At 40.2% G+C, this 18,772-nt stretch overlaps 1 protein-coding gene across 1 annotated transcript; it reads left to right on the top strand.

Moving 5' to 3' along the window:
- Positions 1 to 307: 307 nt before the first annotated feature.
- LOC127135883 (secreted RxLR effector protein 161-like) lies at positions 308 to 961 on the top strand. The gene has a single exon (XM_051062509.1). It carries the CDS (start codon positions 308 to 310, stop codon positions 959 to 961), a length of 654 nt encoding a protein of 217 aa, XP_050918466.1.
- Positions 962 to 18,772: the final 17,811 nt, after the last annotated feature.

Raw genomic sequence — 18,772 nt, 5'->3', positions numbered from 1 at the left:
CTTGGTATGATAGGTTAAGTAATTTTCTTTGCAAACATGGATTCAAAAAGGGCAAAGTTAGTACTACTCTCTTTATCAAAAGAATTAACCATCATACTATCTTAGTGCAAATTTATGTGGATGGCATCATATTTGGATCCACAAATGAATCCTTATGTGAAGAATACTCATCAATCATGTAAGGAGAACTTGAAATATCCATGATGGGTAAGTTGAACTACTTCCTTGGGTTATAAATTAAACAAACAAAGAATGGGATATTCATCAATCAATCTAAGTATTTCAAAGAGCTTCTCAAAGATTTGATATGGATACTTGCAAAGATATATCAACTCCAATGGGATCGGGCACATATCTTGATCATGACGAATCCAGAATTCCAATTGATATCACTAAATATCGAGGTATGATTGGCTCTTTACTATACCTAACAGTTGTTCGACCTGACATTATGTATAGTTTATGTTTATGTGCACGATTTCAAGCTTGTCCAAAGGAATCTCATCTTATTGATGTGAAGAAGATAATGAAGTATCTCAAAGGGACATATAATATCGACTTATGGTATCCCAAAGGGAGTGTATCTAGTCTTGTTGGTTTCTCTGAAGCAGATTATGTAGGATGTAAGGCGGATAGAAAAAGCAGAAGTGGAACATGTCATATTTTTGGAAATGCTCTAGTTTCTTGGTCATGCAAAAAGGAAGCAAGTGTGGCTCTCAGCACTGCAAAAGCAGAATATATTGTCGCAGGTAGTTATTATGCTCAGATTCTCTGGTTAAAACAACAACTTTGTGACTATGGTGTGATTCTAGGAAGCATAATACTCAAGTGTGATAACACTAGTGCAATCGATATTTCAAAGAATCCTATAATGCATTCAAGAACCAAGCATATTGATATACCTCATCACTTCTTAAGGGTGACAGTGAAATCTCCTTTATTGATATCCAAAATCAACTAGCAGGCATTTTCACTAAACCTTTGGAAAGAGATGCATTTTATAAAATCAGAAGAGATCTTGGTTTTATAAGAGAAAGTGACATTTAATAAAATAAAGAACCTTGAAAATTTCATTTGAATACATTCATAAAATTGACAAGGTACATGCATTATTCTTCATTTAATATTATCATTCATAATATGATTGGATTTATTTTTTACCAAATATATTTTTCTCATGAATTTCACAATTCCATTTGTGAAATTATTATTATTTTCCTTTATGATATATTTTTGGGTATATGAGATAATGTATGATAAATATATGTTTATGTGAATTTATGATAAAATATGCTTCATGCTTGTAGTATTATTACTAAAGGGCATGACATTCCCCACGCACCTTGTGGTGTTCACCACAGACTCTAAAACCAACAACCCCAAAATTATAAAGCATGGCGTTCACCACATACCCTGTGGCGGTCGCCACGAACTTGTAGAACGCATAAATCAGTCTTAAACCCATACTTTTGACTTTCCCACTTCATCCTCTTAACTTTCAAACTATCCCCATTCATTAACCCTTTCAAATCCTCCTTATTCAAAAAAATTCTTCATTATTTCTTCACTCTTTCACCTTTCAATCTCATTACTATATAAATCAACACCTACCATCACCAATTTCACAACTCTCACTCTTACATATTTCTCTCTTTACCACACCTCTTCTACAAACTATAATAGTGGCTTAAGGAGGAAATGTCGATTTCAATTGAGTAATCTTTCATGAAGGTAAAGATGGTCGGAAGCAGCAAAAGCACTACAAAGCTCTGCTGAATCGGGATATCGTCCCGACAAGTTATGCAGATGACTCTTGCCTACGTAGTCTATAACTGTATGATAATGTATATTGGATGCTGGATCGGTTGAGTCTAACACATTTTTATGCACGCAGAGATCCCACGTATGTTAGTTTGACCTAAGAGTTTCTTAGCTCCTTAGTTTACACTATAAATAGTTAGAATGATAACACATTAGGCAATGTTAAATTCCGCATGTTAAACAGGGAATATGAGTTTAATCTTAACCAAATGTTTGACTTGCTACAGTTTCCTCATGAAAAGGGTGTTATTTGTGAGACTCCCCTGGATACTGATTGGCCACATGAAGTTGGTCCTTTATGGGAACAACTACTAGTAACCAGACTGATAATTTTGAGGGCAACAACGCCACACAAACCATAACTCGACCATATGCTATTTTCACCAAATGTTGGCGCGCACCATTTTTGATCGGGAAAACAAGAATATAATTAATGCTAAGGAGTTGTTTCATATACACTCTATTTTTGGACACACGTGTGTTAATTCAGCCCCGTTTTTGTTGGCCCACATGCAAGTGGTCCGCACCACTAAGAAGGGGAACATCACATTTGGAGGACTCATTACGTCCATAGCTCGTGCCCTGGACCTACACACGGAGTTTGCTACCCTTGATTCTCTACCCATGCTCTCCCTAGATGTTGATGTATGTTGCCACATTCGGTTAATTAAGAACATGCGTGATGGGATGTTTTTAATGATGATATCCAACAAGGTGGTCCCTAGTATTATTTTACCTTGCCTAGACCGTACCGATGTGCGAGTGAGGGAAAATTGGATATATAATCTGAATGCTGGTGTTGAGGCCGGTCTGGAGCCCATGGACATTCCTGAGAAAATCACTGTTGATGGCACTACAGACGACGAGTATGATCAGAGAGAGCGAGTATTTCTTGTACACCAGTCCCCACCACACCACTCACCTTATATTCATGTTTCACCTGCATACACACCACACACTTTTCTGACCATTTTGCAGGTACTTCCTTCGGAGCTACGCACGTAAGGCATTATGATATACTCAATGAGATGCATGCCCGAAATGCCACTGACATTGAGAGAGACATCCTGATATATGATATGCATCAACAACAAACATGTATGATACAACATATAGGCCAAATCCAAACATAACAAGCAATAATGATGGAGCATATGGGTCAAATGCAAGCCTTTCAGACAAATATGACAAAAGATGTGAAACTGATCCAAGACACCCAAGCTTCGCTTTTAGGGCACCTGTGACACTTAAGGGAATCCCAGGACACCATGGAAGGTAACATCCAGCAGGTTCAAACATCACAATCCGCCACGGTGGAGCAGGCACAACAGTGGCAGACCTTTCAAGTTTCTATGGAGCACCGACACCAAGAGATGCTAGAACATCTCCAGTTTTCTCAAGCAATTAAGGATCATCCTAACAACCAATTGGACTCTTTATCTAAGGGATCAGATAACATGGAGGTCTAGATGCAAGGATAATATGGTCAAGCTGGATACAAACGAGGTGGGTAGGGTCAAGGTGGACAAGGCGGTTGGAGGAAAGGCCAAGGATGAGGCCAAGGCATATATATATTCTATCGTCCAGGTTTGTAATTCATTTTTCTCACTTTAATCAAAACATTGAGGACATTGTTTGGTTTAAATATGCCAGAGGAACTTTACCACTTTCATTTTTATTGCTTTCTAGTTAGATTTACTATTTTTAGTTTATTTCATGATTTTAGGATTTTATCTGTTCTTACTTTTTAGTACTGTTAGTAGAGTCATTGCATGTGTTGTCGAGTCTTTATGCATGGTTTTCTATTTCTTATTGATTCCCCCATTTTCTTAAGCCATACCATATTTTTTTGACTTAGAATAACAATGCATATTCTGAAAGTTTAAGGCTATAGACAATACTTAGGATATATTGTAGAAACTTGGGAAAACTTTACAAGATCGGTATCATTTTAACACTGTGAATCTCCCGAATAAAGATATCAATTTGAGTACTTGTCATGTTGTAACCTTAAACTCTCATCCTTTAATTTTCCTTAAGTAGTTTATTCAGCAGTCAGCACCATCCAAACACGCATTACGCAAGAAATCGATGCAAATAAGTGTATAATCTTAAGCTTAAAAGAGAAAAGAAAGACCAAATTAATAAGGATGTTCCTTCTAAGTTAGGTGAACCTCACCCGGTCATTTAACCCAACGACACAAGCCTCTTTTGATGATATCAATCATGCCAAAGTGCAAAGAAAAGAAAAGAATATATATATATATATATATATATATATATATATATATATATATATATATGGATCATAGTCACTAACAGATTATCTTGCTATGAGTATGGAAGGATAACAGACGTAATGTGATTGCACTAGAATGAAAAGGGATAGAGAGAAGGGCGAGTAAATTAGGCTTAGATATAAAGACATGATTCAAATTGGTTTGTATAGGGGGGAAACTTATGTCTGCACCATGCAAATTTATGTTCCCACAATATCATTAGTGAAGAAGTTAGTACCTATTGATGCAACTCTATCCTAAATTGAGTTTATAGCCTAGAATGAGTATCCAATTACAACTCTTTTCATGAGTCTTGATTTCAACATGCTGCATAATATTCAAAACTCTTTTTCATATGTGTAGCAATTGCTTGAGGACAAGCAAAGGTTTAAGTGTGAGAGAGTTTAATAACACCGAAAAACATAGTTTATTTTGACTTGATTTGTACATGTTTTATTATTATTATGTTGCATTTTGTAGTGTTATGCTGGTAGTTTATGCATGTTTCAGGTATTTTATGAGTAAGAGTCGATTTATGAAGAAACTGAACGAAAATGGCGAAAAATAGAGAAAAATGGCAAAAAAATACACACGTGGCCATCAACATAGCGACTGCCATGACTAGGCAGGCGTGGAACCCACCAAAGAGAAAAAAGGAAAGCTGAAGACACAGTTCAAGGCTTATGGCGACCATCATATGCCTCATGGTGTTCGTCGTGAACATCAAAAAATGCCATAAACAGGTTTTTCACTTATGGCGACCACCACAAGCTTCATGGAGACCTCCATGAAGTTCAGTTCATGAAAAAATGCAACAAAAGGAATCAGTTCTTCCCCATTCCCCCATATTTATCTCCCACGAAGTCTACACGACCTGGACTCGGTTCAACACTTAGTTTCACTATAAAATGTTAGTTTTGAGAGTTTTTGGCATCCAAGTTTTGTACGTATACATTATAGTTCTTAGTTTTAAGCAAAAAATACATTCAAAAGTTATAGAGCTCTCGGATTGGGGGACTATCACACCATAACTCTTAGGATCTTTTATTATAATCTTGGATCAAAGTTGTCGGTATTTGAAGTTATTTTCCATTCAGTTCGGTGTACTTGAAGTACTTCCGCATTTAATTCCAGTTTATAGGTTCTTTATAATTGCTTTAATTTAATTCTATTTGTTTGCCATTTATTTATATACAATGATGATGTCAATTTCTATTACTTAATCACATATTTATGTTTAATACCATGTCTGGTTAAACTGTATTAAGTCCGGTATGCAAGGACCATCGTTCCGACGGGACACAGTAATAAGTTGGATGTCATACCCCAAAATTTGCCCATCAATAGTTCAAGACATTTTTCAGGGGCATTCCGACTCATTTTATGGCACTGATCTTAAAGGGACAAAGGCCCAACTCACGAATGGCCCAATCCAGAAAATGGCCCAAACTGGCATGTTCGCTACACGCTCGCCTAGCGAACGTTACGTTCGCTACACGCTCGCCTAGCGAACGTTCGCTACACGCTCGCCTAGCGAAGCAAACGTTCGCTACCAGCTCGCCTAGCGAGGCTGACAGACAACAAAAAATTTCGGGCTTCGTTTTGAGCCCATTAGGTCATGAAAAAGGGCATTATAAATACCAGCACTTCAGTAATGAAAGGGAGGACGAAAAACAGAGGAAGACGGACGGAAACCCTGGCACGGAAACCCTGGAGGCTACTTTAGAGAGTTCCGAGTGAAGAAACCCTGAAGGCCGCTTCCCCGCCCCGAAGCTACCGCCGCCCAACTCAATCCGGCTCGCCAATTCAAGGTTGCAATTCGATTGCAAACAGGTTTGCATTACTATTATCGTGTTATTTTCTTAATTTGCATGTGATACCGCTTTATGTTCTTAACTTGCATGTGATAATATAATTGAATTCATAAACATATTTGAGGTTTTGCATGTGAATTTAAGTGTGCCTGGATATTGTGAATGCTGAACCATATAATTATGTGTTGGATGCCATAAGCCATGCCGCAGGTTGAAGTCATATTGTTCTGAAATTCAAAACCCGCAGCCGCTCGCTAGCACATCGCTAAGCGAGCACGCAGCGAGTGTTCGCTAGACCTTCGCTAGGCGAAGCAGAGGCGAACAAGGGCAGCCGCCAATATTTTGTTTGTTATGTCTTATGCGTATCTGGTCGATTCTATGTTAATTATACACTGTTTTCTTGCTGCTGTTTTTCTTTTACGGTGTAATCCTCGATTGCACCCGGATTTGGTATGCTAACCCGTTTGTTGAATTTTGCAAAGGTTCATATGTCCCAGAAAGAAGATCGCCGTTTAGGTCTTCCACTTTATTTGTGGGATACCCTTGGGGAGACTCACCCTAAATTGCTTAATTAATTTTAATGTGTTAATTTTAATGTGTTAATTTTAATGTATTAATTTTAATGTATTAATTTTAATGTATTGATTTTAATATGGAGGCTCGTCCTAATTACCTAATTGACTTTAAAATATTGCCTTTAAATAAGTGATCTTGGACCTCTCTTTGCTGCCCTACGGTATTACGGTATAACGGTCATGTCCCGCGAATGTAGGGATACACTTAGCAAAGACCCTTCGATTAAATCATCATAAAATAAATCATGGTCCCTCGGATGTTGCCTTCGAAAATACGATTTTGTCCCTCGATGACCCTTCGGTGTAGCCTACGGTTAAATGATGATCGTCCCTTCGAATGCTAAGGTATCCTTACAATTGTTGCCTTCAATGACCTATCGATGACCCTACGGTGACCCTTAAACATCCAAAGGGTAAGATTACTTACTTCTCAATAGTAAGGACAGTTTTACCCTCATAAGGATAGGAAATGCCCATAACGACCTCAGGAAGGTATAACTCTCAATTACTGGATCATAACCTAAAACATTTTCCACCCCTCACACTTTACACTTTACAAATCCTAGAAAATCACCACTTGGTATACATTCATACTAGAATCATTACCGAGTTATATTTTTCTAAATCATTTTCAAAATCAAATGAGATAAATACTTTGTATACATTCATACGAGAATCATTACAAAGTTAAACTCTCTTTCAAACATTTTAAGCAATTCACCGACACTTTTTAGACAAAAATATAAGTGATCCAGCAATTAAGAGCCCATGGATAACCATGGATACAAAGGGTGCTAACACCTTCCCTTTGTATAATGTACCTCCCGAACCCAAAATCTATTGAGGTCTTTCCTGTTCTTTTCCACCTTTCCTTATTGGATAAAAGAAAAGTCGGTGGCGACTCTTGCTATCCGCGACATTGCGATAAAAAGCAAAACACCCCAAGTCAGTTCACCGTATGACAGAACTGGCGACTCTGCTGGGGACCTTAAAAAGAGAGGTTACCTTAAAACAAGATCACTTATTTGAATTGTTTGATTTACTTTTAAGGGATTGCTTGGGTATCCTATGCTTGAGTGAAAGATCCTACACCCGGATCTAGTGTACCTTAGGTAAGTAGCAATAGATCATCGCGACTATCCGGCGTATACTGGAATGGTTAAAATGATGGCTACGGTTAATGTGACACTTTGGTTGTCCTGATGGTCCTCATGTTATTTGAGGAAAAATTTGGCTTCTGCGTGGTGTCATCAAAGCATTAACCAGACCTTTAGAACCCTAATTGACTCATCCTGGCCATTAGAAAGTAGTGAGCTAACTGACTTCGGTTCCGACTGGGGCTTGGTTGAGACTCGATACTACACTCCTTGAGATTGGACTTTAGGGAAGCTTCGGTCAACCACTTGGTGTTGCACTGAAGTGGACTTGAAGGAAGGTCAATGATTGGAGATCCTTTTAGAACCCGGTTACTATTCTAGGACAGGTTGAACCAACTAAACTTCAGTGGGGAGGGTACTTACCTATGGAACTCATGCAAGCCTTAAAACCTAGGAATGATGGTTGTGTAACTTGCTTGTGCTTGTTATTTATTTAGCCTCATAACATCATAACATCATAACATCATGACATCATAACATTGTACTAACCGTTTCAAGGACTTAGGGATTTAACTTTGCTCTGTTTTGTATGAAAAAAAAAACAAAAAAAAAACAAAAAAAAAAACAAAAAAAAAAGTTTCCCTTTTCGGTAGTTTATGCAAAGTTAAATTCCAAAAGGCCTTGAAAACATTTCATGCATTGCATAGCATAACATAGCATAACAGGTACTCTAAAGGGATCAGTGTTCTCACGGTTTTCCTCCACACAGAAAAATGGACCTCGAACAAACTGTCAAGGATCTCCATGCTCAGAATGCTTAACTCCAGGAGATGATCTTGAACTTATCCAGGGGGCAGGAGGAACTGAAAGCTCTCTTGCTCGAGAAAAAGAAAGACAAGAAAGCTGTGAGTTACATTAACCCGGGAAGAAGGCTTAAAGGACAGGCTGCGGGAATCAAAATCAGAATTCCGAAGGATCAAGAAGAGGAAACAGAGACAGATTCAGAAGATGAGAATGCTGATCCTTTCAACCCTGAGGATGACGATGAAGATTACGAGAATGAACAGTACTCTCCAAAAGATGGCAAGTACAAGTTGCTGGAAGAACGCATGCTAGCTATGGAAGGTCAGAAGGCGCCCGGTCTGGATTTTGAAAGTTTGGGTCTAGTCTCCGATGTGATCATTCCTCGCAAATTCAAGGTCCCCGCTTTCACTCAGTATGATGGGGCATCTTGTCCTCAGATGCATCTGAGAGCTTACGTGAGAAAGATTCAGCCGTATACCACTAATAAGAAGCTCTGGATCCATTTCTTCCAAGAGAGTCTGTCTGGCACACAATTGGAGTGGTATTATCAGCTCGAGAGCTCTGACATCCACACATGGACTGATTTAGCAACTGCTTTCTATAAACAGTACCAGTATAATTCTGAACTAGCGCCTACTCGGCTACAGTTGCAGAATATGACTATGGGATCTAAAGAAAGTTTCAAAGAATATGCTCAAAAGTGGAGAGATTTGGCTGGCAGAGTCAAACCCCCTATGACTGATCGAGAATTAGTGGACATGTTCATGAGCACACTGACTGGCCCATTCTACAGCCATCTATTGAGGAGTTCCTCATTGGGTTTCACTGAACTTATATTAACAGGTGAACATGTTGAAAGTGGCATTCGAAGTGGGAAGATACAGGCGACTATCTTTGATCCTCCGGAGACTCCTAATGGCATCACTGCCCCTCTGCCTAATCATGACGAGACTGTCAATGCTGTGGAAGATACTGATAACGATTATGACTTGGATAGCTGGATTTTCCCAACAATTGGTGACGGACCCAATAATTGGAAGGCTGAAGACACTATCCCGATTTCCTTTAGTCAGGAGTAATTGTTATTGCTATTTTTGTGTTTCAAAGCATTGTGTCTATACCCGGGGCATAATAGCTAATTTTTCAAGGGTTTTGTCATTTCATAAGCGTATTCATATTCAATAAATCAATGGACTTTTTGCATTCAAATATTGCGCTCTTTATCTTTCCTGTCATTTTTTTCAAAACAAGCTATGTTTTCTTGCACACACGCACGTAACAGTTTTCCGATCCATATCCACTCTGGATCCTGTTGATAATAGTTCTGCTACTGTTCATTATGACTTTGAAAATCCGATCTACCAAGCCGAGGATGGAAGCGAGGAAGATTGTGAAGTCCCTGGTGAACTTGTCAGACTGTTACTACAAGAAGAAAAGACCATACAGCCGCATGAGGAATCAATTGAAATTGTAAATCTGGGTACTGAAATAAACAAGAGAGAAGTCAGAAGTTTCTTGGGGCACTCGAATTACATTGCCCGATTCATTCCACACTTGACTGCTACCTGCAAACCCATCTTCAAATTACTAAAAAAGAAAAATCAAGAGATGGTATGGAATGATGAATGACAAAATCAAGAAGTATCCCCAAGAACCTCCAGTTCCGATGACACCAGTTGAAGGAAGACCTTTAATCACGTATTTGACCGTGTTAGAAAATTCAATAGGGTGTGTTGGGGCAACATGACGAGTCTGGTCGAAAAGAGCATGTCATACACTGCCTTAGCAAAAGGTACCGACTGTGAAACAAGATACTCACAGCTCGAGAAAGCTTGCTGCGCTTTGGCTTGGGCTGCTCGCCGACTAAGACAGTATATGTTGAATCATACCACTTTATTGATTTCTAAGATGGATCTTATCAAATATACATTCGAGAAACCTGCTGTCTCCTGAAAGAGTTATCACTGATAATGGTACTAAACTGAACTCTGCATGCAGTTCAAAATAAAACACCATAACTCTTCTCCGTACCGGCCAAAGACGAACGACGTCGTGGAGGCTGCTAACAATATCAAGAATATAACAGTAACATACAAAGACTGGTATGAGATGTTACCTTTTGCTCTTCATGGTTACCGCACTTCGACAGGGGCAACCCCTTTCTCTTTAGTCTATGGAATGGAAGCCGTTTTACCAGTGGAAGTTCAGATCCCCTCTCTAAGAATTGTGAAAGATGCAGGCTTAGATGAGGATGAACGGATTCAGACTCGACTCGATCAGATAAATTTGATTGAAGAGACTCGCGACTGTTTGTCATAGTCAGATATATCAGAAGCGCATGACCCAGGCATTTAACAAAAAGGTCAAGAGACGAGTGTACCAAATCGGCGACTTAGTTATCAAGCGTATCATTCTACCACAAGGTGATCCCAGGGGCAAATGGACTCCCACATACGAAGGGCCACTTGTAGTTAAGAAGGTATTCTCTGGTGGAGCCATGATACTTGCTACAATGGACGGCGAAGATTTCCCGCATCCTGTGAACGCGGACATAGTTAAAAAATACTACGCATAAAAGAGACCCGCTAGGTCGACGTACCTAGGCAAAAGTAAGGGCATCCCGGCGAACCAAAAGGGTTCGGGCAAAAATTAGGGATAAACATATAAAGACGTACACCCGGCAAGTCGAAAACCTGAAAAGGCGGCTTGAGCAAAAAAGGGTATCCCGGTGGACTGAAAACCTAAAAAGGCGGTCCAGGCAAAAATTAGGGATTAAAGCGTATGACTATGCCCCGTTCTCAGTCAACTTCAACCAAGTTCCAAGGACTGAACAAGCCAATCACTTCCATCCGACAGCAAGGGATGAGATGCTTGAAGACATAATGACAGTAGTGGAATTAAAATCAATAGGACTTTTTTCTGCATAGCTTTCTCTTTGTTTTCTCGGCAATTTCCTCTTACTAGGATTTTTGTCTCCTTGTACTCAAATTGCCTATTTATAGGCCCTCTTTCAAAATCAGTACAATTTCATTTCCAAAAAGATGCTTTTGTTTTACTTTCTCTGTTTTGTTTGCGTAAACATCCATTGATTTAACTTGAATTGATATATGCATTTGAATATGATCAATGTTTACCAAAAATACATGCCTAGAATAGTAATAGCAATTACTACACGACTTCAGGATCGAGGAGAAGGTCTAATCATGCTTCCCAATGAATCCGTTGCTAATTCTATTCCCCAATAAGAACCAGCTATTGCCCAGCAGAGGTCGGCATCACTAGACGAATTGGTCATCTCTTCTATCCCCAGCCAGGCTCTGTCGAATGTTTCTACCATCAGACAGAAATCAAATCCCCCAGCCAGGCTCTGTTGAGTGGTTCCATCGTCAGACAGAAATCAAGTATCCCCCGGCTAAGAAAGGGTCATCAATACAAATATCTCCGACCAGAAGACCGAGATTCACTTTCCCCCAGTAGAGTCCCCGGAAGAACGTTTCAGACACATAGTGCATTCATTACATCATCTCACATCACATACCTACATACAATTTTCATTCCGCATCATATATATTACATCATTTCATAACATATACATGTATACAATGCTCTCATTTATTCCAGACGCATAATTCACTCATTACATCATTTCGCATGCATACAACATTTGCATCTCATGCATCATGACATGGCATGAAGCTAACTTTATTTTTCAGATTAATCATCCTCCTGACACAGTCAAAACAAAGGTCCATTCAGACGGACATCCTCATCAATTACATTCAAAATTCAACTATAACCCTCAGACACTGCCTAGCATATGGTATATTCCGAGGTGTAGTCTAGCGTACGACTACTTTCTTCTTCAGATACATCTTTCAGATCTGCTCCATGTCAACATCCATTCTGACATCCTCCTAACGATGGCATCTATAAGCCCATCCCAAATATTCATTGCAAATACAGCATACACAAATACTATCAGATATGGCCTACCGTACGGATCTTTCTGATTCAGCCCAACATATGACTCCTTCCACTCAGATACGATCTAACGGACGATCCATTCTGATCTTCAACTATCCCAACACGGTCTAATGTACGACCCAGTTGGACCTTCACTTCTCAGGTACTGCCTAGCATACGGTCCATCCTGATTCATCTCAACACATGACTCCTTCAACTCAGATACGATCTAGCGTACGATCCATTCTGACCTTCAATAACTCAAAGATAGTCTAATGTACGACCAAGTTAGACCTTCAAATCTTCAAATACCACTCAAAGACAGTCTAATGTACGACCAAGTTAGACCTTCAAGTCAGATTCTGCAAAGACAGCCTAATGTGCGACCAAGTTAGACCGTCAAGTCCTCGGATTCTGCTCAGATACAGTCTAATGTACGACCAAGTTAGACCAGATTCTGCTCAGTGACAGTCTAATGTGCGACCAAGTTAGACCGTCAAGTCCTCGGATTCTGCCCAGATACAGTCTAATGTACGACCAAGTTAGACCAGATTCTGCTCAGTGACAGTCTAATGTACGACCAAGTTAGACCGTTAAGTCCTCGGATTCTGCCCAGATACAGTCTAATGTACGACCAAGTTAGACAAGATTCTGCTCAGTGACAGTCTAATGTACGACCAAGTTAGACCGTTAAGTCCTCGGATTCTGCCCAGATACAGTCTAATGTACGACCAAGTTAGACCAGATTCTGCTCAGTGACAGTCTAATGTGCGACCAAGTTAGACCGTCAAGTCCTCGGATTCTGCCCAGATACAGTCTAATGTACGACCAAGTTAGACCAGATTCTGCTCAGTGACAATCTAATGTACGACCAAGTTAGACCGTCAAGTCCTCGGATTCTGCCCAGATACAGTCTAATGTACGACCAAGTTAGACCAGATTCTGCTCAGTGACAGTCTAATGTGCGACCAAGTTAGACCGTCAAGTCCTCGGATTCTGCCCAGATACCGTCTAATGTACGACCAAGTTAGACCAGATTCTGCTCAGTGACAGTCTAATGTACGACCAAGTTAGACCGTCAAGTCCTCGGATTCTGCCCAGATACAGTCTAATGTACGACCAAGTTAGACCTTCATCTCCTCAGATGCTACCTAGTGTACGGTACATTTCTGAAGTGTAGTCTAGTGTACGACTACCCCCTTTTATCATCAGATTCAGCCTAATGGACGGCTCATTCTGCCCAGATACGGTCTAATGTACGACCCAATTAGACCTTCGTCTCCTCAGATGCTACCTAGTGTACGGTACATTTCTGAAGTGTAGTCTAGTGTACGACTACCCCCTTTTATCATCAGATTCAGCCTAATGGACGGCTCATTCTGCTCAGATACGGTCTAATGTACGACCCAATTAGACCTTCGTCTCCTCAGATGCTACCTAGTGTACGGTACATTTCTGAAGTGTAGTCTAGTGTACGACTACCCCCTTTTATCATCAGATTCAGCCTAATGGACGGCTCATTCTGCTCAGATACGGTATAATGTACGACCCAATTAGACCTTCGTCTCCTCAGATGCTACCTAGTGTACGGTACATTTCTGAAGTGTAGTCTAGTGTACGACTACCCCTTTTTTATCATCAGATTCAGCCTAATGGACGGCTCATTCTGCTCAGATACGGTCTAATGTACGACCCAATTAGACCTTCGTCTCCTCAGATGCTACCTAGTGTACGGTACATTTCTGAAGTGTAGTCTAGTGTACGACTACCCCCTTTTTTATCATCAGATTCAGCCTAATGGACGGCTCATTCTGCTCAGATATGGTCTAATGTACGACCCAATTAGACCTTCGTCTCCTCAGATGCTACCTAGTGTACGGTACATTTCTGAAGTGTAGTCTAGTGTACGACTACCCCCTTTTATCATCAGATTCAGCCTAATGGACGGCTCATTCTGCTCAGATACGGTCTAATGTACGACCCAATTAGACCTTCGTCTCCTCAGATGCTACCTAGTGTACGGTACATTTCTGAAGTGTAGTCTAGTGTATGACTACCCCCTTTTATCATCAGATTCAGCCTAATGGACGACTCATTCTGCTCAGATACGGTCTAATGTACGACCCAATTAGACCTTCGTCTCCTCAGATGCTACCTAGTGTACGGTACATTTCTGAAGTGTAGTCTAGTGTACGACTACCCCCTTTTTATCATCAGATTCAGCCTAATGGACGGCTCATTCTGCTCAGATACGGTCTAATGTACGACCCAATTTGACCTTCGATGCTACCTAGTGTACGGTACATTTCTGAAGTGTAGTCTAGTGTACGACTACACCCTTTTTATCATCAGATTCAGCCTAATGGACGACTCAGTCTGCTCAGATACGGTCTAATGTACGACCCAATTGGACCTTCGTCTCCTCAGATGCTACCTAGTGTACGGTACATTTCTGAAGTGTAGTCTAGTGTACGACTACCCCCTTTTATCATCAGATTCAGCCTAATGGACGGCTCATCCTGCAACTCCAATACAGTCTATCATAAGACCCATTTGGATCTTCAACTCAGAGACGATCTAGCGTACGATCCATTCTGATTTTTCATCCTCGGCAAAGTCATCTGCCTAACGAACAGCTCACTCTGGTATTCAGATACGGTCCAGTGTATGATCCATTCTGATCCCTTATCCCCAGCAGTATATAGCATACTCCGACTCCCCGGCGAAGTCGACAGCATAATGGATGACTCACTATACGGTCTGATGTACGACCCGGTGTGACACCCATGTCTCCAGATATCGTCTAACGTACGACACAATCTGGAAATCTCCTCATCAAACTTCCTGGATGGCATCTTTAAGCCCATCTCCGTCAAGACTGATGGACAAGCGCAAATTGTTGGGGCATTCTAGTGTTCAATAATCTTTCACCTCCAGACCACGAACGGCACATACCATTCTGACTCTCTCGGTTCAAGAATATTGAACAGGGGCAGCTGTCATACCCCAAAATTTGCCCATCAATAGTTCAAGACATTTTTCAGGGGCATTCCGACTCATTTTATGGCACTGATCTTAAAGGGACAAAGGCCCAGCTCACGAATGGCCCAATCCAGAAAATGGCCCAAACTGGCCTGTTCGCTACACGCTCGCCTAGCGAACGTTACGTTCGCTACACGCTCGCCTAGCGAACGTTCGCTACACGCTCGCCTAGCGAAGCGAACGTTCGCTACCAGCTCGCCTAACGAGGCTGACAGACAACAAAAAATTTCGGGCTTCGTTCTGAGCCCATTAGGTCATGAAAAAGGGCATTATAAATACCAGCACTTCAGTAATGAAAGGGAGGACGAAAAACAGAGGAAGACGGACGGAAACCCTGGCACGGAAACCCTGGAGGCTACTTTAGAGAGTTCCGAGTGAAGAAACCCTGAAGGCCGCTTCCCCGCCCCGAAGCTACCGCCGCCCAACTCAATCCGGCTCGCCAATTCAAGGTTGCAATTCGATTGCAAACAGGTTTGCATTACTATTATCGTGTTATTTTCTTAATTTGCATGTGATACCGCTTTATGTTCTTAACTTGCATGTGATAATATAATTGAATTCATAAACATATTTGAGGTTTTGCATGTGAATTTAAGTGTGCCTGGATATTGTGAATGCTGAACCATATAATTATGTGTTGGATGCCATAAGCCATGCCGCAGGTTGAAGTCATACTGTTCTGAAATTCAAAACCCGCAGCTGCTCGCTAGCACATCGCTAAGCGAGCACGCAGCGAGTGTTCGCTAGACCTTCGCTAGGCGAAGCAGAGGCGAACAAGGGCAGCCGCCAATATTTTGTTTGTTATGTCTTATGCGTATCTGGTCGATTCTATGTTAATTATACACTGTTTTCTTGCTGCTGTTTTTCTTTTACGGTGTAATCCTCGATTGCACCCGGATTTGGTATGCTAACCCGTTTGTTGAATTTTGCAAAGGTTCATATGTCCCAGAAAGAAGATCGCCGTTTAGGTCTTCCACTTTATTTGTGGGATACCCTTGGGGAGACTCACCCTAAATTGCTTAATTAATTTTAATGTGTTAATTTTAATGTGTTAATTTTAATGTATTAATTTTAATGTATTAATTTTAATGTATTGATTTTAATATGGAGGCTCGTCCTAATTACCTAATTGACTTTAAAATATTGCCTTTAAATAAGTGATCTTGGACCTCTCTTTGCTGCCCTACGGTATTACGGTATAACGGTCATGTCCCGCGAATGTAGGGATACACTTAGCAAAGACCCTTCGATTAAATCATCATAAAATAAATCATGGTCCCTCGGATGTTGCCTTCAAAAATACGATTTTGTCCCTCGATGACCCTTCGGTGTAGCCTACGGTTAAATGATGATCGTCCCTTCGAATGCTAAGGTATCCTTACAACTGTTGCCTTCAATGACCTATCGATGACCCTACGGTGACCCTTAAACATCCAAAGGGTAAGATTACTTATTTCTCAATAGTAAGGACAGTTTTACCCTCATAAGGATAGGAAATGCCCATAACGACCTCAGGAAGGTATAACTCTCAATTACTGGATCATAACCTAAAACATTTTCCACCCCTCACACTTTACACTTTACAAATCCTAGAAAATCACCACTTGGTATACATTCATACTAGAATCATTACCGAGTTATATTTTTCTAAACCATTTTCAAAATCAAATGAGATAAATACTTTGTATACATTCATACGAGAATCATTACAAAGTTAAACTCTCTTTCAAACATTTTAAGCAATTCACCGACACTTTTTAGACAAAAATATAAGTGATCCAGCAATTAAGAGCCCATGGATAACCATGGATACAAAGGGTGCTAACACCTTCCCTTTGTATAATGTACCTCCCGAACCCAAAATCTATTGAGGTCTTTCCTGTTCTTTTCCACCTTTCCTTATTGGATAAAAGAAAAGTCGGTGGTGACTCTTGCTATCCGCGACATTGCGATAAAAAGCAAAACACCCCAAGTCAGTTCACCGTATGACATTGGAGAAACCTTTTTATAAATCTATTTTTTTTCTGGTTTTGATTTTTAATTGTAATTCTGAAAAGTTTTGCACGAGAATGAAAACATTAAGGTTTCAAGTCAAGATTCCACGAGAGTGTGAGACTTGAACCAGATAGTAAAAATTGGGCTTTAATCCAAAATACAGCGAAAGCGCTTTAGGATTAATTAGAACTTATTGATTTTCAAAAAGTATTTCCTGATGCAAATGGGCTAGCGAGAGCAGGAATTTGATCTGGAGGTATATCTAGAGTCAACAAAACGAGAGTGTGAGAAAAATGCTTTTAAATTAACATTTCAATACTAAAAAGTGATTCAATACATTAACACACGCCAATAAATTATTGAGTCCCCGAGGTACGTCAGGATCCACGTTTCAGCCTCTCCTTTCTGCTATGTTTTTCAAACTTTATTTTAATTTTAGTATTAATTAAATTTTCATAAGCCTTAGATTTACATATCACCAATAGATAGCGATAAGTTTGATTATTGGTCCCTGTGGATTCGATATCTTTTAAAACTACGCGATACAATTGTGCACTTGCAGTTAGATATTTCGATATACTCACTAAGTCGCGATCAAAAGACATGTCTTAATCAGAGGGAATTCAGAATCAACAAATTAAATAGCGTCTTCCTAGGAAGTTACGATTCAATGGGTCATTACTACGACTAAATAAGTAGTTATCATTCCCGAGAAACCCTAACTTCAGGCCCACAAGCCTTTTTAAATATCCCATCCCTATTACGAGGAGGATAACTCAAAATGTACCCTAAGAACACATAGTTTCTCACCTGATATGAGATTTATCTCTCCTTATCCAAAAACACCACCGAACAGGGTTTCTCACCACCGTGAGCAAGCCCAAACCCACAGAAAACCACTAAGACTTCTGGTCACCCCTACCAGAGGTGCCAAAAATACCACCGAACAAGGTTTCTCACCTCACACTTCCTACAATAGTGGTGCCACACATTATATACTTTTTAACAAGTAGAGTGGCGTCCATCGTGGGCTCCCGGTAAAACTAACATGAGCCACATCTTTTATCATCATCGCCATTTACTCCACCTTCTCTTAAAAATGGTCAACTAAGATCCAAACTTCGTGGTTAACACCATAATTGGAGGTTTCGACAATGGAGAAAGTTCTAAATCATCCTAGAGTAAATATGTCAAGCAGGTGCTGACTACAAATTTAATATCCTCATGACTCTCCAAAATTGAGCAGAGAGAAATAAGGGTCAACATCACTTTCTCTAACAATGACGCCTTAAAAATGGGCGACATGATCGAGAAATGAATGTTTGTTCCAATGAATGGGCGACTAGAGAATATCCGGTATCCGTTCTGAAGAAACTCTGATT

This window comes from Lathyrus oleraceus, chromosome 4 (genome assembly GCF_024323335.1).
Source record: "Lathyrus oleraceus cultivar Zhongwan6 chromosome 4, CAAS_Psat_ZW6_1.0, whole genome shotgun sequence".
Classification (NCBI taxonomy): Eukaryota; Viridiplantae; Streptophyta; class Magnoliopsida; order Fabales; family Fabaceae; genus Lathyrus; species Lathyrus oleraceus.
The sequence above is the reverse complement of the archived record's forward strand: the minus strand, read 5'-3'. Positions and strand labels throughout refer to the sequence as shown.

Bases quoted from the DNA above. Each gene is read 5' to 3' on its own strand.
- LOC127135883 (XM_051062509.1), top strand. From the start codon at position 308: ATGGATACTTGCAAAGATATATCAACTCCAATGGGATCGGGCACATAT.